This window comes from Prinia subflava, chromosome 3, assembly GCF_021018805.1.
Source record: "Prinia subflava isolate CZ2003 ecotype Zambia chromosome 3, Cam_Psub_1.2, whole genome shotgun sequence".
NCBI lineage: Eukaryota > Metazoa > Chordata > Aves > Passeriformes > Cisticolidae > Prinia > Prinia subflava.
Genome location: NC_086249.1, coordinates 30,914,026 through 30,939,000, shown reverse-complemented (window position 1 = coordinate 30,939,000; position 24,975 = coordinate 30,914,026). Strand labels below are relative to the sequence as shown.

The 24,975-nt window shown below is 37.1% G+C and overlaps 1 protein-coding gene across 1 annotated transcript in view; it reads right to left on the bottom strand.

The window, feature by feature from the left end:
• Nucleotides 1–24,975, bottom strand: part of ARHGAP42 (Rho GTPase activating protein 42) — a 136,888-nt gene that overhangs the window by 61,282 nt on the left and 50,631 nt on the right. The window contains exon 4 of the mRNA XM_063394533.1: nt 1,666–1,737. Coding sequence (XP_063250603.1) covers nt 1,666–1,737 — 72 coding nt within the window. The remainder of the gene's footprint in view (nt 1–1,665; nt 1,738–24,975) is intronic.

Sequence of the window (24,975 nt, the reverse complement as noted above, 5' to 3'; positions counted from 1 at the left end):
AGTGTAGTGTGACCACAGATAAGTCAAAACAACAACTCTAAGAGGAGCAGATGCCCATATTTTACATGGAAGAGATATGGAAAAGCAACCAGCCATTGTGATATACCAAACAGAGAGGACTCAACCTGTCTTGTAGTGCCCTGCCTTTAATATTCTTGACGATACAAAAACAAAGGAGTCATCTTCAATTAGATTATTATGTATGTATTATTGTATCTACTGAGAGCTATATTCAAAGGAAACCTGAGTGTCTTACAGAGTTCTGCAGAGAGTCCTGTGAACCCCCTATGGATTGTCTCTGTCATGCAGCAAGACAGTCAGTGGTATGGTGGGTTAAGCTTTCAAATACGGTGCTCTGAAGAATGATATCCCTTCAACTATTAGAATACAAAATGAAATAGTACTACAAAGAATTGGATGACACTACTGAAACCTATTGAAATCTAAAAATAATTTTGTGCTGGGATTAAATTCCGATTTGTGCAGTGTGGTAAATAAACTCCCAGCTCTGCATCTCACAGCAGCATAGGGGTGGGACAAGAGAAGAATGTTGTTGTACACAAAAACATATCAAGTGAAAGGGTACAGAACACCCACTTCAGAGAAATCTGACCTCAAGTTCGCAGTAAAAATTCTTCACAAACATCTACTTAGTTCCTGTGCGGAAGCAGTCCCGTATGTTTGCTACACATTCACAACAGCAGTACAAGAAGTATAAACCTTTGGTGTCTCTTTCCAATAGCTCTCTTCTTGTGAGTTTCTTTGAGTACAGCACAAGCACCACCTCACCTGCAACATCAGAGAGCTTTTTTTTGTGCTCATTTAACCTTACAAATGGAACGTTTCCCAGATTTTTTTATGAGCATTAATATAAGATGCAAAATGCCTCAGAACTAGTGTATTTATGCAGACAGGAGTTGTTGCTAACCATAACCTCTGACTACCACAGCCTCCATGCATAGCCCAGAGTCTGTGATCAAAGCAGTCACCCATAGCCACTCAAAAAAATCAGGATCAGACTGAAAACAGCTCTTCTAGACTAACAGTTAATTCCAACATGTTTTTCCCCAATATATCTGATTTCTTGACCTGACTACTGAACCCTGGTATAGACAACCTGCATTGCCTCTCTCACAGATATAACAGTTAACACCAAAGAACAAGATAAAATTACCAACTGGAGTGCTTCCACCTTGGGAAAATCCCTGGAGAATATTAAGATGAATACTCTGGCAGAATGAACATGAACCACTGCACTGCATCAGCCATGTAAAGAGGAGAGGGAAAGCAGAGGCAGGGATCATGCTAAAACTCTTCTGTCTTTATACAACACCCACTTGAGGGACTCATAGCAACTGTTTGAATCCTCCCTGTGGTTCTTGGTTAACCCAGGATGCAGCATAATGTAAATGCAGACATCAGAAGATGAACACAATGCCAGATGGTAGGAATGTGCAACAGTAGCAAGAGCTGTGTTCTGTGCACATTATCAGTCTTTAAGCTCCATTTCTAAATTGTCTCCTCATCTGAAGCAAATTTACTAACATATTAATGAGGATGGCATCAAGTCTGTTTGAATGCAAAATGCCTGTTTCCAGTCCAGCCTTCAAAACACACTGATAAACTCAAATAAACATGAAATGAAGAACAACCCCAGCCACTTACTTTTGCTGCTCCTATTTGCTCTTTTCGAAACTTCTCCAGTGGTGCTATTAGCACATCATTAGCGTTCTGGATCTGCAAAGTTAAACATAAAGGATATCTTCTTAATAAAGAGTATTTGCAGAAAGTGGAGTCACTGTGACTCTGCCAATGTGCAAGACTGAAAAATGCATGTCAGAAACATTGTGGTAAGAGCAGAAGGCAAGTAATTATGTTTTCTTTAGACAAAGCATACAACACACATATACACTAGTCTACTATGGAATGTTTTTATGAATAACTAAAGCAATTGTAATGGAAGATGCAGCAATTTTCTTTCCAATATGCAGGAGGTTTTTTGGTACTTCACTTCAATTTCTTGCATCTTGCCTAAAACCAGAATAGAAAACAAAAACTTTCAGGAACATGTTTTGGCAGAACAAAGAAGACAAACACATGAATACCAACAGTAGTGACTAAAAAAGTCTGTGTTTATGGAATCTGAAATTTTGACAGCTGAATCTTTTTGGCTATCCCTTTGGATTATAGACCTAGGTACACTGAACAGAAGAGAGTGAGGCAGAGAACTCTAAAAAGATAAGTGGGCACTTAAAAAACATCCTCTAGATTGGCTTCCTTCACTCTTCTAGTTTTTAAACTAATTTGAGATGTCCTGCAGCTATTTTTATCCCTTTAACCTAAACCACAGTTCTTAATGAAACACAGTTTTCCCCTCATGGCCTCTGTTTATTTAGTGTAAATCCTGTCCTGGGAACTCCTCACTGAAACCCATTCCCAGCAGTAATCACCCGAAGCAGTCTGTAGTCATTTGGGACTGGAAACAGCCATGCAGCAGAATATAAATGGCAGCCAAGCCATCATGCCACTCACCAAGGAAAGGTAGCATAATTTCCCCATGTGACTTTTAGGGACAGGAAGAATAATTAGTCAAATTGACTTTGCTGATAAAAATCTGAGAAACTAAAAACTGTCAACATATCAGAAATAATGTACAATAAAACACATTACAATATTCTATTATACTGACTACAGGCAGAACTCTGGATTTTCTGCACGAACAGCTTTTTTTCTGTGCACCAGTACAGTCTTCACCACTACTCATAATTTGGGCTTTGGCAGGTTTAGTGGTCTGGGCAAAGCCACCATATACCTAAGTCAAATGTGAATGAATACAGTTGTTGTGGTTCTTCCATAACAGTAACTGATAAGTTTCATTGTCAGCTGAGCACAGAAACTTTCCAAAAGGCTGTAATAAAAACCATATCAAATAAACCTACTGAAATACAAACAATCTTTCTTCCCAAACCTAACATTAAAATTCAAAAGAACAAAGAATCACCACATCTCTTAGCAGGGCAAAGTTTCAGGAGAAGCTGAAACTCTCTTTGATACTCTTACAAATTGAAGTCCAAGACAGCAATGGCAACATTGGAATGCTCAGTGATATTACCATCAAAATGTGCTACATTTAAAAACAAACATCGGGCACAGATGATGAGGACAAATGTTTTCATTGCATTCAACATCCTCCATCAGTTCCACTGGACCAGACTACAATGCTACACTACTCTCCAACTGGATGCTTCCCAGTAATATATAGATTTTTAGCTGTCATCCAGCAGTCTAACTGGGACTCAACACCTTTTACAAGGCAAATTACATGCACTTAGCAAAAGATAATTTCAATCCCAAGGATCACTAAAGCAGATTAACAGCAGTGCAAAACTTAAATGACTTGTCTACTATTAAGCAAAATTGCAGTGCATATGCCTGGAAGCAGAAGCTTGAAGTTTTGATAGCTTACAGAGCATGTTCATAGCTTTTAGCAACACACACAGAAATCACAAATGATCACTGGAGTTACTAGTATGGAAATGTGGATGCATTTTTTTTTCCACCTCCCAAACGAAGTTTTTCTCTGCCCTTTAGATTAATTCCTAAGTATGTTGTAGTTCAATTAAGGGAAACATATGTATATTATTAAGTGGTTAGTTCTGATACCAGCAATCACTACCAGTCCTGTTGCTAGTCATTGCCAGTGAAACAAACCCCACGTGGAGCCGAACGGCCTCTCCCTTGACTCAGTGCTACCATGGTCATGCAGCCTCCATGCCACACCAGGAGACCTCTCTGCATATATTGTCCTCTTGGCAGCGTTTAAGTGACTGAAGCACAACTCCTACCCATCTCACTCAAAGCTGCTGCAAAGCAAATGAGCTGTCTTGGAAAAAGAGAATCCTGCTTCAAACACCATGGAAGAACATAGACGTAGGAAGCATATGGAACTGAGAGGTTTCATCTGAGAAGTGGCTTTGCTGGGCTGAAGCACAATGTTGTTACTCCCACAGTTATACATGAAGTGGGAATGGACAGCAGGCATTGCTAGGCTTTTATCTAGATGGGGTCTGTGCCTCTGAATAGATCTGCTAAGCCACATCAACAGAACACACTGCAAGCTCATGCCTGGGCTGAAAGGTTCTACTGGCAAGAGCCCTGTTGTGACAGTTCATCTCCCAGCAAAATTAGGAGCTAGGCAAGAAGTAGCCTTTGGTTTTGGCAAGGGAGAATGTGGCAGCAAAGGACATAAGAACATCCCAGCAGATGCATTTCAACAACCACTATTACAAGATGCAGAATGCTCCACTGGGTACAGACTTCCGTCAGTTTCCACCAGGAAATTGCCTAACTTTTGGACATTGAAAATTATAGAGGAAAGAAGAAATTTTGCCTTATATATTCACTTACTAATTTCTTTTCTTTTTTAATTACTACCACAGCAACTACCTTACAGTTTCCCTCTTAAGGGTTATAAATCAGCACATAGCCCCCCTCCCCCTCCCCTCAGTCTTCTGCATCCCCTTTTAAAGTAGCAATCCAATACTCCCACAAACATTTCTATGAAATTCTGATTGTTTTAGATAATTTGAAATTTTCACTGTGTGGTCCTAATAGAGTAACTTCTTCCTGCCAAGAAGATAATCCCTCTCCTACTCAGTTATTGTGTTAGGTTGAAATCAGGGACACTGGGAACAGGCAAACAATGTCAAAAAAGACTGGAACAGTTTTTGTAAACAGCAACTTCAAAAATCCATGTTGTGTTTAAAATATGGATCATAACCTTCCGAGCTTATTCAGATTAGTCACACCTTTAGAGAAGCTACATTTTCTTGAATGTAGCACTTACTGAATGTTACACAGTTCCAGTGCTCAGCATGGTTAATATGTGACAGTCAATCAAATTATGTGATCCTTTCTCTTGTTTGGCAAAAGCAATAGTCTTTCTCCAGAAAAGGGAAAGAAAAACAATAACACAAATTTCAATTTACCGACAGTTCATCAGTCTTTTTTTAAATTACGATGCTAGACAAGTATTAGCAGACATAATACAATTTGAGAGAGTTATATTAGATACAGTAACAAAGAAACAGATTTTTCTAACCTAAAAAACTCATTCAGATTTTTATCTTTGGTATATATAATTCCACCTAGTTATAGTTAACTCTACTTGTTGATAAAAACATCATTGAAATAAGTACCAATAAAGCCACCCAGAAGTTATAAAATATATCTAAAAAAGAAGCATCTAAAAATTAAAAATACTTTTCCTAAGGCAGTTTGGACAACTTACAAGGTTGGTAATTGTTTGCATAACTGCAACAGTTCAATACCTCTGACAGACTTTAAGACAACACGGTGAAGCCATTTAAGTTGTCGCTTTTGATTCATCATCATCCACTTTTCCAATCTACCTTCCTTCCTTCCAGAAGTTAGCTGTGAAATTGAATTTAAGCACTAATACTAAGATTAAACTGTGGTTTTCTCACATCACAGAGAAATTCCACATTTATATTTGAAGATATTTTGGGCTAGCAATTTTTAAACTCTTTTTTTTACTAAAACTTTCAATCATTAGAATGAAGTACATTAAGAAACTCATAATTATTATCCAGTGTTAGAAAGGGAGGAATAAATTTCTTGCTAACATATCTGAGCATTTCCATTTCTAGATTTTCTTAAATTCAAGTCAACAGTAATTTTTTGAATGAGTTTTTGAATTAGTTTTCTGATTTTTCTGAATTTGGGAGAATAAATGATATACAGTCTGTATATTCATCATTCTTCTTTTTCTGCTTAAATTAAAAGAGGGTAGATGAAGATTTACAAGGAGAGAGGGTAATCTAACATTAGATATTAGAAGGAAAGCCTTTGCTGTGAGGGTGTTGAAACACTGGCACAGGTTGCACAGAGAAGCTGTGGATGCCCCATCCCTGGAAGTGTTCAAGGCCAGGCTGGATGGGGCTCGGAGCAACCTGGTCCAGTGAAAGGCGTCCCTGCCCATGGCAGAGAATTGGAGCCGGATGATCTTTAAGGTCCCCTCCAATCCAAGGAAATTGGTAATTCTACTTTGGTAGAACCAGTGGATATAAACAGAAATTTACCTAAACACATCAATACAGCTGCTAATTAATTTTTAAATATTAACAATACAGACAAATTTTAAGCCCTGAATCATTTTATAGTGTCTACAGTGCTGAACTGCATTAACAAGAAGAGTCAACACCTTTTGAGCTTTGTATTTTTATTTGTAGGGATGAGGACAAGGTAGGTCACAGAAAGAACTGAGTTAATAGATATGTCAACAACCAGAAGAAGACAGCAACAACCTAAGTAAGGCGCATTTCAGTAACAGAATTAGGAAATATATTAAACTTATCTGATGATAGCAAAACATTATAACTTTGAAAAGCTTTTGGGTTTACGTAGTGTATCTTGGAAGAACACTTTTTGTTCCAAAATCTGCTATGACTACTTTTCATGGCAACACAGAATGACCACACTAGCACATGGTAAATAGAACTCATTTCCCTGAAATACTGAATGACTCACAAATGAATGCTGACAAACACTAACTTTTTTTCATGTCAGTATCAGACATCTAGAAAACAAAAATTAAATTCATTCAAATGGGGCAACAAATCTCATAGATAACATATGCATAATAACGCATTTCTAATTTAGAAAATTATTTCTCTACTAGACAAAAAGACGTAATTTATTTTTGAATGTTTCCCCAATTCCTAACATCTGATCAAAATACCTCTTCTTTTAGTCTGAGGCCTGTATCAACAGCTCCTAATCAATAGAACTTCAAATACAACAGTTGAGACCAAATAAAGACACCTTGGCTATTATGTAAAACTTTTATCAGAACTTATGTATCAAATTGCATCCTACAAAAAATATAAACTTGCCATGATAAAACACTAGCCATGTATTTAAATGCACAGTTTCTTTTTTAGACATTAGAAAGTGTAAATATTACACTAAGTTAATACTGTGAATTTCAATGCCTGTAACTACTTGAACTTAGCAAAACAAATATTTTTACAGTTTCGTACAGAAACTACACAGACAAATCACATACTTAAAAACAAATAATATACTTGAAGTTTATCTTAATACCTCTCACCTTTACAAAAATAAAAAAAAAGGATGATATCAAACAATATCCAAGCTCGTGTAAATTTCCTAAAAATATCACTACCACTGCCATTTATTTAAAGTAAAGCTGATGTTCAAGGAGATTGAGAAGACTACGAAGTTTTAACTACAAACAATTAATAACATAGCCCGGACACTTCCATGTACAATGTGTAATGCAACATTCAGCTTCTTACCAAAACTTAAAGCTGTATCAAGAGGTATTAATACATTGCCACAAGGGGATGCTTATAAATCACACACTAGTCAACACTGGGAGTTATAGCTATGAATCAAAGAATGGTTTCGGTTGGAAGAGACCTTAAAGATCATCTGGTTCCACCCTCTGTCATGGGCAGCAATACTTTCCATTAGATCAGGGTTTTTTTCAAGTGCTTTCAAGTAAACTTTGATTTTCTATATTGCATAGTTTATGTTTAAAAATACATTACTGTAGTGTCAAAGCTGAAGTAATTGTTAATGTAACAAAAACTGACACAAGAGAATACGCACAAAGGCTGCCTTTAACACAGAAAGGCCAGTCTCCTTATGGAGTCCTCACAAAACATTAGACGAAGAACAACTGAAGAATTTCAGATGTTCGCTGTCCTCAGGAGCTTTTTCCTTTTTCCTGATTACAGACCAAGCAGATAAAAAAGGAGCCAACCTTCAAAAAAGTCAGTCTTCATGAAGAACCTGACTCAGATCTAGCTTTTGTGTGCTAATGGTACAAAGAAAAACAAAGAAGGAAGCCAATTAAAGAATTACTCCCAGAATTGCACTTGAAGGGAAAAAAGTAATAAAAATAAAGAAAATAAACAAAATTAAAGAACAAACAGTCACACTTAAGCTGATATGACTGCTGAACACATTATAAAAACAAACAAACCTTGCAGAGAGTACTGTGACTATCTTTGTGGTCATTAACCAGATGCAATTTTGTCTTGTAAGTTGGGGAGAACATCAAATACCAGGAGGTCCTCTCAGGCTCTCTCTCTGTCCATTTGGTAGTTTCCTTTGTTCCTCCCAAGTATCAGCCAACAAACAAAATAGTTATAGTTTGTGAGCAATATATTTTGGAAGCTCATTGGCAGGAATGAATAAGTTGACATTATTTTAGAAATACTCCCTTGCACTATCTTCTTTTTTCTTTGCTATTTTTCAATTACCCACCATCCTACTAAGCACAGTATGTAATTAAAAAGAATTAACTTTAAAATGCTTTTATTACATCAGTACATGAATGAAGTGTTTTTATAAGCCACATTTCATTAGCTTTATACCCCAGCAGTCTCAAAGTTGAGGCATATGCTTTCAGGGCTGTTTCCACCCCTAAACAGGGTTATGATGACCTCTGCTATCTTAGATGAGGGTACAACATAGCAAGCATCTACCAAATACAGCCCAATCACCCTAATGCATCTTACCTTTTTTTGTGGTACTCAATCTTTATGGCAAAAGACAATATTTATGGTACTTTAGCACTCAGAGATCCCAAGGTCCAGTACAACTTTTCATTAAAACAATAACTTGATTCTCTTGGAAGGAGACATCAATATTCTTCATGTCTGCCATGGCTGTGGAGCAGAAGTGCCCTTCTTCCTACCAAGAAGCCAAGCCTTATGAATGACCCTGAAAGCCTAGGCCTTTAAGAGCATGCTGTACTAACACTTTTTAACTTGCTTCAGGGCCAAGGAACAACAGAGAAGATTTAACTCTAAGGATTGGCATTAAGACAATAGAGAAAGAGAAAATGTATTTTAGAGTTCAAGTAACAGCTACCACACAAAATCTGGAACTTCAGGTGTCCCCTAATAAATCAGTTCATGCACTGCCAACAGCAAGATCTGACAGAGGACATTATCATCTCAGTAACAACGTCAACATGAAGAGTCTCAGGGACTCACCGGGCAATTGACTCAGTCACTCAACATTAGATATCCACGGTCTCTGAACTTGGTACAGCCACCTAAGCTTCCCTTCCCAATCAACGGGGAGAAATAAGGATGCCTGTCATCCACTCAGACAAGACTCATCACGTCATGAAATTGCGAGGCTGTCTGCAATCAGACTCAAGTTTGCTACTCTGCTTACATGAAGGTAATTCTGTGTAGATGTGTAAAGGCTTAATACAACAGTATTTAGAAGCTTCCAAAAGAAAGCAAATGAACATCTGGGCCAATGAACGTCAACCCACTGGGCTTGAAGTTTGCATTCCCTCAGAGATATTGCCAACCCATTTAAAGTTTCCCATGATAAGCCAAAGAAATCTGGGATTGGGCAAGATTTGCTTTTCATTCAGTAGAAAGCAGCTGGATTCAACGGAGACAGCAAAAACATTATAGACATTTCAGGATTCAGTAAAGGTTACTGTCACATTACCTTCAGCCTAAAGTTACACTTACAAAGTTACATGGCACTTCTAATGTAACCAAACAGATGAACTACACATGTAGTCATACTCCCAAATAGATGAAGCATAAATTAGCAAAATATTGCAACCATTGAAATAGTGTAAGAAATCTCTTGCTTCAGAGTTAAAAGAAAAAATAGCCAAATTTTATCTCTGTCATCATGCTAAATAGGGATCACATGAGTTAGATTTTATTATATTAGGTCACATAAAATATGGTTTAGTCCAATCTCAGCATGAAGCAATATTTTTATACCTCCTGATTTCCTTTTATTCAATTAATTTCTAGCACAGTTATTACATTTATCACCAATTGATTACATGCGCAGTGCTGAAACAGATACATAATCCAAACTTCTCATCTGATCTAGGCTATTTTTTCTGTCAAAATCCAAACTGGTCATTGCGTATCCCTTCTCTTTGAGAGGGGAGATAGGATGTCATTCAGCCTCCAAAATAACCATCCTGCCTTCCATCTCATGGCAGTGGCTGCCTCCACTACTCTCACTCTCTGTCATTCACAGGTATTAAGACACCAGACTCACTCTGGAATGTGGCAGCTAATTGGTGTTTGACAGAGACAGGTCTCACACAGGGAGCTCAGTGAAGCTGAGCATGGAAACAACAGAGAAAACTGGATCATCAGAAACCAAAAGTTCCTACCTTCTGACTCTAGTCACTCAGTGCTGCTCCAGAACCATCTTATGCTACCCGTTGGCAAGACCTTATAGAAGCACACCAGAAATTCCCAAGGGAACACATAATTAACAGAACTATACAAGATGCAGCATGTTTTTTCAAGCAATTACTTCAAGCATCTTACAATTATTTTTCTTCATGAGAGATGTTTGTTCATCTCTTCATGAACTGCAACCATTAGAAACAATTCTCAGTGACTGCAAGTCTGGACTCTATAGATATTGATTAGTGAGTGACAAGACATGGAAGGAAGGGTAACAACAGACTTAGATGAGAACACTTGCACCATGAGTTTACAACATCAAGTTTCAAATGTGTGTCAATAGTTCTTGTTCTTGTTTTGCATAAAAAGGTAGGTTATTTATGACTCAACTTATCATTGCAGGCAAAAGAAAGTAAAGGTTGCAACAAGATTTCCAAACATTAAAAGTTTTTAAAGATGCAAAAATGGTCTTTGGCATATTTAGATAAAGTATATTATTCATTCATTTAATACTTCTTTTTCATGTTATTTCCTTTTAGTTATCTTGTTCACCTAATGTATTCAATATCTGTGACATCTCTGGAAGGAAAAGCTAAATATTCATTCCATCTGTTTTAAATTCCCCATTTGAAAATTTTCAGTAAGCTTAATATATCTTTCTTGCCTTATGAAGAGAAAATATCATTATACTTAAACTCCCAGAACTATTGTTATTTTACAGCAGTTAAGCTGTAACTGTAAGCAGTTAATGTTTGTGTGCTAATCTGTTTTGGTCACAAACACAAGATTCTTGGGCATTGTCAGACCACTGATACTTTAAGCATGACTTTAAACAGCATCAAGAAGAAGCTACTCAATTCCTACCATTTGTAAGTGGACAGATACTGCATTTGTAATCATCCTCCACTAACTGGTTTGGTTTGGCAAACCAAATTTACTTTACATTTTAAAAGCTGATGCCCAAAGTTTCCTGCTGAGATAAGAAAGTGCAGCAGAAGACCTACATTATCAATCACTCCAGGAAGGAGTAAAGTCAGAGGCTACAAACCTGCCACATGCCCAGTGAAAAAACTGCCTCTGATAACACGTAGAGGCAATGAGACGTCCAATATATTTTACGGACAGCCTTAAAAATTATTTACAGCATACAATACAATGTCATCTGCCTACAGAAAGCAGATTTGTTTGAGGAGGAATATTAGAAGCCTTTCAAGCATTGGGAACTGCTGAAGTGAAATCATTACAAATACCTTTATGTTAATTCTGTTTACATCTTCAAGATACATAAAACAAAGGCTTATGAAAAAAATGGATTACTGAAAACAGTCACGTTCCACATATATGCTCCAGGTAAAAAGTCAGATATTCTCTTTTCTCATAATTCTTTATTTTACTTTAAATCTCAAAAGACTGCTATATTTAATTTTCTTTAGGTAGGTAGGTGAATGAAGAAACAAGTTAAATACTTCAGTTATTTGATCCAAACAAGACCAAACTGTGTATCTTCCTGCTACCATCATGTTAACAGACTTTTATAAATTTAATTATAATAGGAAAACCATGTGATGGCAACCTCCACAAAGTCTTTAAATTTTTACCAGGCATTTAAAGTATATTCATTTTTTAATAAAATAATTACACCAAAAATTTACATTTATAGCATCTTTCAAAATAGGAGATTACATTAAAAAATGCAATACTTTTAGATGCTATGATCCATAAATAATACCAACAAATGCAGACAGCTTTCTGAAAAAGCAACACAAAGTATTCACAAGACAAACATGGCAATGGAGAAATTAAAAACAGCAGTTGATAAGAGAAATAAAAAGGGGAGTGTGCTAGTATTTCATAACTGTCTCAAGAAATTGAATTTCAGAGGTCAGTAGCAAGACAAAAAAATCCATCTGAATTATTAAGGGGCATGGCTAGTTTTATGACCATTAATAAACACACACTAGTTTCATGTGTTAAATTGAAGGAAATCTTAGACTTTAAAGCATTCAGAGCAAGCACGTAGCTTGTCTGTCATCTCCCACTCACAGCATACAAAATTGCAAAGGATTCCTGTGTTTATTGAAACGTTGGATAGTCCCCAGAAGAAACATCTGTGTACAAAAGGGGCCCAAACAAACTCAGAAAAGTTATTCTTATAACGTAGTTGAAGTGGTAAGGGTAAAAATTCAAACATTAGTATCATACAAAAATTATTAATTTTAAATTTTAACTTCTGCCCTTCCTTTTGGTAGCTTGAATAAAATAACAAAAGTAATTCCACTGCTCTTCTCATGTGTCAAGACTCTATTCCAAATGTCAAACTCTGTATCAAGTACTACAAGTACTGAATAAAGATGTAAATACTGTCATGTTGTAAATTAGGCTTCATGGGGAAATTAAGATGCAAAGAACTGTACCAAGGGAATTGTCCAGACATGAGTTTAACAATGCTGCTCCTGCCCTCCTGCAGTAACTTTTAATAAAATTGACTTCATTCCTCTCACAGTGTACCTTGCCAAGAAATGGATTTGAATAAAGGGCCCTCATTAGTAATAAAACTTTGGAGAGAAGTGCTGCTTGAAATTTATTTTGCTGAAGTGCATGCAAGGAAAAGTACTTTGCTGAACTACTAACAGTGTCTGCACAAGCCAGTCTCAGCCTGCTGCTCCCAGGTACTTCAAGAGCAACAGATGAATAGAAGTGTAGCATCCATGCATGCATCATCCTGACAGTGAAGCTTAGGATGTCATCCTTCTCTGGAGGTCCAACTGCAGAGCTCAGTGACTATTCAGACCTTCTCAACTCCTAGCAAGCTCTGCAATGTGCTCTGGGAGATGGTATGTAAAAGCTGACAGAACTATGCAAGGAGTATTAACGGTCAAATCCTTTTACCCTGTTAGCTTCCGAGTAAAATTTAAGGTGTTGGTGATTCTTAAATGCAGTGGTTATGTGCAGAAAAGTAGCAAAATTATTCAGAGTTGCTCAGAAAACTCTGCTGGTATTGAGAAGATTACTACCTTAGTCACAGCATAAAATATTTAAGTTTTACTACTGACAGCACCACTGAACCAATCTGAAAATAAAGTATGTCATATCTCAAGCAACTTATGGATCAACAGAATTGTAAACAAAGTTCCTGTAACATTACCTTTACTAAGTAATCTTTATTTCATGTTTTACATCTAAAATAGGGTGCCTCGATTAATGTTAAGGAATTTTCAGTATAGCACAGTTCTAAACACTGAGTTTTGAACAAACATGGCAAGCTACAGTCCTAGCTTCATGATTTAGTAATCTTTAACAGCTGGAGGGTTCATACAGCATGGACTACCCTTCTTGTAAATAACATAGCTCCCACTGTGTGCTAAAGGCAAAAACCAGAACTTAAGATTCCTAGCATTCAAAACTAATACCAAAACCGGGACACTTGAATTCATTATGAAAACACCAAATGTGCCTGAGCAGTGCCTACTGAAGGACTTGCCATCACTCCTTCAGTTCAGATACCAAGAGTCAGTGTCAAAAACTTGAAGGGCAAGACATGTGAACCTGATCAGTTGGGAGGAGGGACTCCAATACTGTCACATTTAATACACAGAAGAAAGAGAGCACTTGAAAATAGGAAAAACTTGGCCAACCTGAAGGTAAAACACATTTACAATTGGACTCTTAAGATTTTTTGATCCACTAGAAAACTCACATGAATACATTTTGAAAAATTCCTCTTCTAGGTATTGACAATAAAAGTCATAAGACAATGTCATAAAAAGTGCCTCATCTTCAGTGCATTCAGAAATTAGAAGCCAACAGGCATCAGCTGGTTCTTCTTCACTCCCTTCCTTGATGTGTGGGTTTAAGTAGACTGACTTACTCTAATACAGTGTTAGCCATTACCAAACACATTTTCCTGAGCAGGCACTGAGCACAATGACACCCAGCAACTTCCCGAAAGAGCAAGAGCAGTGGGTAGATGCTACAGAGAACCTGGCTGCTTATGAATACCCACACACTACATGCAATGACCACTGTAAGGTAAAGTTCAAATGCAGAAACACTGTATATCAAGGCATGTGCTCCAGTATTTCTCATCTATGTGAAAAAATACTCACATCTTGCCCCTACAGGAGTTTTTAATGGATTAAGAGAAAATAGTGACCAGTAAGTTAAAAAGAAAAGGAGAAAGACCCAACTGACTTTTATACTATGTAATTCATTGTAAAAGCCTGCAAGAAGATAATATATTGGGACAAATTCGCTGCACCTTGGCTTCAGTTTTGTATCTCCTTCAGTGCTTTCATTCGTTTTCAGGATATGCCAGTGCTTTCTTTTCCCTGAAAATCCTTTCACATAACAAAGACCATGCATGTCACCTACTCTTTCACTGCACAACGACACACTTCAAAGACCTGATTTTTCTGTGTCCAATATTCCTGTTTTTTTCCTTCAGCAGGCAAGAGCTCGGTGGGGTTTCTGTCACTACTGGCACTAACAACTTGAGCTGGAAACCTTATGTGCCCCTTCTGCCTCTTCTCACTCATAGCCTCTCCTGTCTCTTAGACTTGCTGCTTAGTTGCATCAGCAAATTTTCTACATAGATGGGAACACTTATAAAGTGTTAAAGAATGCCAGATGTTAAATTTAACTTTTTCTGATATATGCACAATTACAAAGATAACTGAAGCTGGAGGTTTCCTTGTTTTGGAGGAAAAAAAACCTACCTGGTGATAAAGGAAAGGATGAAAAAAAACAAACCCAAAACAACCAACCAACCAACAACAAACAAACAAAACCCCACAAAACCAAACCAAAACAACAGTTTAGGGTTTTGTCCGTTTTTTTCTTTAGCAACCCCCTGAAAATATTTAGAAGACATAATCAGCAGTGGATATGGTCATGGTAGGTATCTAATCATCCAATAAGAGATACCTTTTCTTTTTATAGTTTACTCAATGTACTGTAACTCAGCAAAAACTGTAAAAGATAAAGCAACCACAAACACAACCACACAGAAGGAAAAACAGTTCAGTAGTGTACTTGCAAGTCTGGGCTTTTATCTTTTTATCACTACCATTAATACAAAGAGTGCATGTCTCTTGACTAGGCTGAGAGTTCAAATTGTACTGAAAGGAAAAGAGTTGGAGAATGTAGTTTCAGATAGGTAGCAGAAGAAATTTTTTCTGGTTTTACCCCCCTTTATGGTTTTCCAAACAAACTAAAAACTTTCTCAGCTTGAACGTTTACATTACATATTATCAAGTGGGAAATGGCTACATAAACAGGAAACAGCATAATTGGAGCACAGAACTAATTACGAAAAAAACTGATCCAGAATTCAAGTATACCACACTTCACAACATTTTTAATAGTCCATTATTCTATTGAGTACTCTGCTAAATGTAGATATTTTAGGATATTACAAGTGTCCTTACCTCCTTAAACATTTATCACATGAAACATTTTTTTCCCATAAAGAACAAGTAAAAAAAACAAACCCAAATTTTTTCTACAGGGGGAAACCTTCAATTTAAGAAGTGCCAAAAGTGAAGGAATCTCTGCTTTTGTGGCTTTTTAAACTTTTTTGTTCAATGCATTAACATTTACAGAAATTAGATAAATCCTAGCAAATAAGCAAAAGAAGCTTTACTCTATAAAAAGCTTATTTTAAACCTTCCAAGACATTTTTAATCTGGCTGTTAGACCTACTTAACAGTTATCCCAAATCAGTTCCGTATGTTTATTACTTTGTCTCTTTGCTTTTCCAAATCCTGATCTGTAAATTTTGCGGCCAGGCCTGTTTCCCCCACAGTGCAGATGTCAACAAAACCTCTTCAGAGTGAAGAGAATTTACCCTGAACAGGCCTCCTTGTGAGGTCCATTAGGATGTGAAGGGAAAGTTGGAAATCAATAAAAGAATAAATAAACGTTTAACTAATCAAAGTGAGAACTTTCTAACTTACCATAAAAAGTAAAACCAATGTTATTTAATTAGTGCAGATTATTCCTTAAGGGATGTTGAGCTGCCAGACTCATCACAACTTTTATTTTGAAAAGCTTAATTTGTCAGAATTCCTGACACTGCCTTTAAATATTCTTTCCTTAAAAAAACAGAAAGTTAGAGTGCAGGTTCCTTCTTCCTAGAATGAAGCTGGACACAATAAAGCAGATAGACAAGCAACAGATTTCTTGAGATACCAAGAGTTTGATTGCTTGGATGTCATAAGGAACACCTTCTGAGTCTGATGTAAGAACAAACACCTCAAAATTTAAAGCTTAAAACAAATAAATAAACAAAATGGAAGTTTACCAATGAAACATAAAAATAAGCAAATGGCTAATCCAAGAAGGAAGCCAAGATGTTGGCAGGAATGTTTACTGCAGCTAGGATTTTCTTTTAAATTTTTCATACTGCAGAATCTGTCAGAGAATATCAATAATTTTTTCAAATTCCTGGAAATGGTTATATTTGACATAGTGGCTCTGATTTTCTTCAAACAAACAAGCAATAAAAATGGCCAGCAGCAGAACTCTGCAGAGAAATTTAGGCTCCTAAACACTAAGATCAATCTATTTAGAGCCTCACACAAAAGGCTCCTGGGACAATGTCATGGGTGAGGATGTTACTCTTAAATTCAACCGGAAAAGCAGATTTGTTAGATGTTGTCCAGCTTCTGCCTGTTTACCATTTTCCCCATGATCCCCACCTTAATAAAGAGTGTGGAAGTCTTTTTGAGAAAGTGCATACTCTTAGCCCATTACCATGACAAGCACTCTTGAAATAACTTACTGAACAATACTTCATGACCATCTAATTAACCATGCTCCAGGCTAAGAGGGATGCATGGTCACTGAGCAATACAAAACACTTACTCTGTTTCTATATTACATTTTTCAACACTTGGCCTAATCCCAGTTTGAGACATTTTCCTCGGCAAAGTCTATTTTCATTGGCAGAGTATTTCACAATGCAGCTTAGTGAGGAAGTTTTCCTGACATTCAGCCTAAATTCTCTCCCAAATTCTTCCTGTCAGATGATTGTCTTTTCTTAGCTAGATGATGTAAGCAGCATTCACACTTCCTAGACAAAGGAATGAAAGTTTCTAATCAGAGAGAGAGCTTGAGAAGGTGAACAGTTCAAACTGAAAGGAGTCTTAGTACTGATGTACCTACTGTTTTAGCAATCAATGCAATCATTTCTGTGTGAAGAAAAAAAGTCTTATCTGTGGCTAAGTCGTGGTGATGGAGACTGAGCAGTTGTGTGTCACATAATACCTGTCTGCTGCTCTTAGTGAAGGTGAGAATTCAAACAGCCAGGCCAAGTTGTGCCGGTTTATGGCTGGCCCTGCACTATTTGTGACCATCCTGTGCAGCCTTCCACTATGAAAATTAATTTGCACCTTGAGAGAACTGTAGGTCTTCATGGGTCAATGGCACCATCTGCACAAGTGAGGTTAATAGGTCTACTATCTGTTACTGTTAGGAATCACTTTGCAATATATTGCACAGCTGCTGTGAAATAAAACACTGAGAAAAGCAATCTGACAGTTCAATGCTTTGCTTCTGTGACATGTTCTTGATAGTTTGGATAATGCCATGGTTCTTCTGTCTACTATTTATCTCTTCAGTACCAACAAAATCAAACCACAAAAAGCATTGTTAAAAAAATAAGAAGTTGGTGCAGAGGAAATTAGCTATTCAAAGAGATTAATGTAATTAGAAGTTGTATTTTGCTTTAACAACTACTTTGTGAATGGATACATCCAGGCATAAAGCCAAAATCAGCTTAGTTGTTAGTAATGGTACGATGCCCAGGAACTGTTAATGTTGAAACTGGAATTACGCATCCTTTCAGGAAACAAAACCACGTGTATGAACATTTAAGATATATTCTGAAGAAACATAGGTTAGCCACAGTTGCAAACTACTCAGAGGTAAGGGAACTTTTATAGATATAGGATCCATAGAACACCTTTCCATTTCTCCATGCTATTGGCATACAACGTTTTATGGGTAGCTGACACACTGAAGAATGTTCAGATGTTATTTAAGGCTCAAATGTGGAATAATTATAAATTAGAAGGTTCTGACAGTTGTCAGTGGTGAAAATTCAAAATCAATATGTTTGGAACAGCATACTAAATTAAGAAAGAACACGCGACATGGCATGACACATGCCATGACAAGACATTTAGAGTAAAAGGTCTAGAAATAGTATCAGATTCAGATTTTTCAGCCTTTTTTTCTGCTCTCATGCAAACACAACTAAAAATATAAATCAATTTGGAAAGCTCTCATCTAGCTTGTAAATAGGTCTCCATATAGTGTGAGAGGAAGCTTAGGGGAGAGAAAGGGGCTAGCCTGGTTTCTTTAAACTGTGACTCTACTAAGATGGGACTGTGTCTTGCTAAGAGGGCTCAACTGCAGAGGTCGCACTTCCCTGTGGTCCTGCTGGATGCCCATCAGGGAAACCAAGTGGGCCTTTGCCTCAGTGTGGGAATTATGGATGGTCTTGCCCTACCAGGCAGCTTCCCCGCACCCTCGGTAGTATTCCTGGTGAATGCTGTGCCCAGCCTGTCAGCAGCTGTGGGGTAGCGCTGTCAGCACTGACGGGACGCCACAGGAGCGGTGCCGGACGGGCAGGCCTGGGCTGACCCCTGCGTGTCACGGCTCCGCGCTGCCCCGGCCCGGGGCTGTGGCACAGCTGAGACTCAGGTCAATGCCTGACACCACTGCAGGCTTTGGCTGCCCTAGCCCACTCCGTACTCACTGTGACTCTTGGACTTCAGTGGGAATTTCACATCATCTCCATGAGATTGTGTCATGACATGTCACATGACAGCAAATTAGGCAAACATTTTACTGATTTTGGCCAAGGTGAATGGGCCAGAAAGGAAATAGAACTCAATACTGTTACTAAAGAACAGCTATCCAAAGAAGCATCTCTCACTATATTTTAATCCTTATGGCTACCAGACTCTGTGGCCCCATGCATCAAAACTTTCCTCAGGACCATGTGACCATGCCTTCCAGATTTCTACTTTAATTTGCTTTGAACACTAGAAAACTAATCACTTTCCTTGACCACAAGTAGTTGTAATAGCTAGCAGGGCTGCAAGAAATGTTGCACCAAGTGGTACATTTATAGTAATTTATTTTGTGGTCATGCTAGCTTAAGCAGTTTGCTGATCTTGAAATGCCCCTTCATCCTGTTTTTGACTGCTCCTTCTGTCCTCTGTTGCTGAAACAGAGGACACTGAAACAGTATGTTGCAACATGGTTGAAAAATAACCAGTAAATATCTTGTTTGTTTTGCTTTTAGCCAGGTCAGTTTTGTGAAGTGGGTACATCATAAACTGGCAAGGCTGCCAAAAAACCAGGCAAAACTGGTAATCTGTTTCAGTCTTAGCTCAAAGCAGAAGCACTAGCTCCCAGAGACACATCCAAGAAAGCTTCTTAAAATAACAATAACTGAAGCCTCTGCAGACATTTGAAAAGTCTAATAAAGGCAACCTATGTGTTCTGCAAATATTAACACAACATCCTAACAGGGAATACTTATATAAAACACCTTTGTATGTAACACAGCTATGAGCCCATGAAGATCACATGGATTGCTCAAGGGAGAATATTTTGCTTCCTTGTGAAAAGGTGGGGGCTTTGGCTGGTGTTTGTTTGGTTTAAATAAAGGCATTTTTGTTTCTACACACCCTTTGGTACATAAAGTACTTGTGTTGTTTTCTGTTTTTAATGATATTTCCCAGGACATTAAATAAGCACAACAAATACAGCAGTTTCATTCTGGAGATCAGACTAAATGAAGGAAAATGAAAAAAAAAAAAAAAGTTTGTAGGAATGAAGCACCTTTTCACATACTTCCAGAAGAATTGCAAATAAATTCAGAATCCATTAAAAAATTTTAGAAAGCGGTAGCATGTCAGGTAGCAGCACGTTCTGACATGATTACAAGCTAGTAACGGGTACAGCACATGTCCTCTTCTACAACTAACTCCATTCTCTCCCCCTGTAGTCAGAAAACAAATGCATAAAACTAAAAGGCTATAAGATTGGCTGATCCAGAACTCATGTTCCTTTAAAACACTCATTTAAAAGTGCAAACATTTTTCTTTCTCTTTTCTCTGTCAACAGCCATCTGAAAAGACACTTAGTGATGGTGATAGAAGCAAAAGAATCTACAAACTAAAATTGCAACTACCACAGATACAAATACGCACACCTTGAATACAGAAAGCAGGAGAAATTGTAATTGCTAACAACAAATTACACTACTCTCCTGCCACACATATTGTTTTTAAAAAATAAATGCATTTTCTTAATTTGCATTTTCAGCAGAAAACTGAAGAGCAAATACTATATGGACACAATTATCAAAGCTTTCTTACTAAGGCTTGGAACACTGTTTATATAAGATGGTAAATGAATGCACATTAATCTATAATTACTCTTATCTCTGTTCAACTTTCCTTTCCTCTTGAACAATTATCCTATTCCCACTCTCCTGTGTTACAGCCTCTTAGCTCCATCAAGACAAGTGCTCCCTATTTGATGCCAACTAACCAAAATAACAGCAGAGCTCAACATGGGAGATCTACCTCTTCACACCTGGTACAAAGTTGTTTACTATGATGTTGTCACAAATCAACTCTATGACAATTACTTGGCAAACAGCAAAGACTGTCTCTAAAAACAGTCAAATTGCTTTCCTCCTCAACAAGTAGGTTTAAAGGTAATGAAATTATTTAGGCCCTAGCTGAGGAGGACAGGGTGCAAAAGGCTCCGCATATGATATGGCTCTGCACTCTGGACATTCATATCAACAGGAAACAACTCACATTTTCAAAAGAAAAAGAAAAAGGTAGAGAGAAGCCTGCTAAGAAACACGGAACAAAACATGAACAGTAGGTTCTCTGTTGACTTAAAAATCATAAAACTCTGAACATATTCTGAGTTAATAGCATTGTTCTGTCACAACACAATGATTCCAGATGCATCTTCTGCAAAGGTTAAAGAAAATGTGGACCTGTATTTTCAATCAGAGGATGGCAGTTACAGGTATGGGAGAGGGACTAGTTGCAATTGGTTTCTATTGAGATCAGTTGGATCTTTTAAAAATTATCATACTCAAATGTCCCAGGATGACTTTTTTTTTCTTCAGTTCCACAAAGAAATGGAAGAAATGATTTTAAATCATGACAGTTATTGGAGAAATTAGAACTAGATTTAAACAAATTAGGAATGTACCAAGTGTACAATAATGGAAGCTGATGCAGTGTTATCTGAAGAGCCAGCTAATGCTCTGTACTAATAACACCCACAATTTTATCTCCAAATTGTCTGGCCTAGTATGTGTTCTTTATCTGAGAAAAGTTCAGGAATACATACAGATGTTACATGTTAAACTACCTTAATGATAACAGAACATGAGCTGTTTACTTTTATTACTCTGTTTTGTTTTTTTTTCAACTGAGCACAAATGCTAAGAAACATCCACTGCACATGTGTATTTTCAGCAGAGAAAGCAAACAGGATTCCTTCTAGCCCAAGATAGGACAAAGGGAAAGCTGCATTGAGAGTTCCCTTTTGACAAGAACCCACCAAATGATCGAGTTGCAGATTTGCTCTCTAGGAAGTCTCCATGACAGAAATATGCCTATCACTTTCTGATTTCATATATGAGTTATAATGGTCACAGATAACATCTGCAGGGAAATGAAGTCACAGTTCTAGTATCTTTTTGACAGCAATTATATCAAGGAAGTTACTGTCTTCTGGATAGTAATTCTGGCCCAGAAAGTCTTCATTTTCTTTGTGTCCACTGAAATGATGGGAAGGAAGTAACAGAAAGTTAGTGAGAGAGGAATTATTTTTCCAGCTGTATCACTTCTCCAGTTATGTTCACCACACAGTCACACAAACATTTGTACCAGCACAACAGGGAAGACGTTTTCTCAAAAGGTTCACAAAACACTCTACAGATATGCAATTAATATGAATACAGAAACATTCTTCTAAGCATTGCTGAATGCCCCCTAAGTTTTGATGGAGAAAGAAGATGGAACACAAGGCTGGCTGAGATTTGGGGCAAAGCTGGTTCTGCAAACTGCTAATTAGATAAAACTCTTTGCAGCACATTTCCTCCAGTCATTCCAGAGCTAAAACACAGCAGAAAACCATGGAATGCTACCAAGTACACTCTCGCTTCTGCAATAGTCTCCAAGTAATTTTGCAATGTTTGTTCTGGTTTATTCTTACAAAGTAAGATTGACAACTGTATCAGTAAGGAAAAAAAAAAACGGAAGAAAAATCTAATTTCAAGGGCTGAAGTGTTAACCTATTGCTGAGGAATAGTTGAAGTGTGCTGAAAGATGTAATTTCAATTAATGAGTCACAGGCCTCCAGATAACATTGATCTAATTTGTTTGAATTAAAGCTAATCAAAACGACCTCCTTACAGTCTCTTCACATTCTCAGCTTCTGGGTGTTAAGCCTTCCTTGTTGCCTTTCTCTGTATCTTTTGTAGTCTACATAATACTTTCTGGCCAGAGGTGCATATAGTAAGTATTCAAAATGGGGCCTCCCCAAAAGGTTTATGAAGGCATGTGACTTGTTTTCAGTAATTTTCCAAAAGATTTCTAAAACTTAGCCTGAGTGTCAGAAGGCAGAAAGTTGATTAAATAAATAAATAAATAAATAAATAAATAAAAATCTAACAAAATCACTGAGATTAGTATTTTCCTATCTTGCAGAATTTCCCTTACCCAAGACATGATTTTTTTTTCTGAATTAATATCAAATATGTTGTCTGCTATACCTGGAAATGAAATAGGAGGAAGGCAAAAACATAAACAGATAAATGTAGGTAAAAGTAATTTTTATAAGAAAATTTAAAAATTCACTATTGATTTACTGATCCTTTTTCTAAAGAAACCTCAAAGAGGTACTTCCAAATTAGTAATCTGATGCACAAATTCAGAAAGTCTTTTCAAAGAGGTCAGTTAACAACACAGTCCACACTACCTTAATGACTCAGGAGGATGTACAGCCATCTTGAGTACAAGGAAAAAACTCAAACTTGCTAAACCCAGGTGCTCTTAATTAATTTTAAACAGCAAACATGGTGGGGGGAGAGGGAGTAGGAGGAACAACAAAAATTAAGAAACAAAAAAAGTCGTAACTTCAAAGAAGTCCTTTTATTTGTGGTGTTTTCCTTCACTTACAGTGACATACTTTCAGTGGTCTTCCCGGCAGACTCCTACCAAAGAGATTAATTTAAATGCGAAATCTTTCATGAGGTGAAAAAACACTGAACTCAGTTACCAAGTACATCAAAACACCATCAAACACTATTGTTTTGCAATTTGAGAGAGACAGTGTGCAAAGCGAAATGCCAGGTGTTTGCTCTGCAGTCTCAGGGTGCTAGTATATGCAATGTTATTTTTCCCCTGTATAAACTGAGAAAGAAGCTGACCCTGTGGATAGGAGACTGCTTACTCTTCTGATGGAATATGTAATGCACTTTGCATTACAGGGAAAAGGTTAATTCTGCTCAACAACATGCTGTGCCCTTCAGTATCTGATTTTATGTACCATTCCATGGATAGCTGCTTTTAACAGCTCATTTATTTTTCTTCAAGTTCAGCTTTTGAAACTGAATATTTCGATGCTTTCCCTGGAAGCAGATAGCATCAGACCCCTTGTGTGAGGGCAAATACAGAACCACAACAAGAACATCCAGTTAATACAAAAGAAGTCTACAAAAATGAGAGCCTGTCTGAAACGTGAAGATTATTAGATACAAAAAGGCAGACTTTCTAAACAAAAATATTCACTGAGCATAATACAAAACTATCCACTTCAGATTTTTTATACTATCCCCTAGAGTATTTAATATGGGTCAGGAATCTCACTGATTCATGATGCCAGAGAGAAAAAGCTCTGGGGCCATTCATCACCAGCCAACAACTCAAAGAAACTTGGAAAAATAGCAAGGAATGTAAGAATTAAGAGCCTATTTCAGTCTTAGATTTAGTAAACTCTCAGAAATAATCAGGGAGCTCCAGCAAAATAACATTGACACTCAAGAGAACTCATTCAATGCTTCAGTCTCATAGTGGATCTCTAGGACCAGTAGCATGAACTAGTTCATCTGTACTTACGTCAACACAGAATAATCCTATGAAAGGAAAAGGAAGTAGCATTTTATTTTACTCCTAGATCATTTCTGTTTGTTATTAATTATACTAACAATATCAAATTAATAGGAAGCATAAATAAAATATGGATCTCTAAAATAAAACATATTACTTATTTAACAGAAAGACTGCAAATTCAGTGAAAGAGGAAGGAAATTATTTTAAGTAAGTTCCTTTGATAATGATTCAAACATTCACATGGGATTAAATTATAGCATCTCTATTGTTCCCTAATAAACACTAGGAAACAGAGGTCACTATTCCTCATCCCTGATAGCTTGCTGCTGAAGTCATTGGAAATGCAGTGGGGATGAATCTGACTTTATCCTATTTACAGTACATGTGAAGCCCAAGAGTAGTGCTGTTTGGTTGGGGTTTTTTTAATGCACCAACAGCATCACTAAATTAACCCCACCACAAAATGACAGATATCAAACCTAAGGTTGTATGTCATAAAGGAAGGCATCTTATGAGTTACTTTTTCCTTTATTTTCTTTTTAAGGGGAAATATGTGGCACATGGCCTCTGGTTTT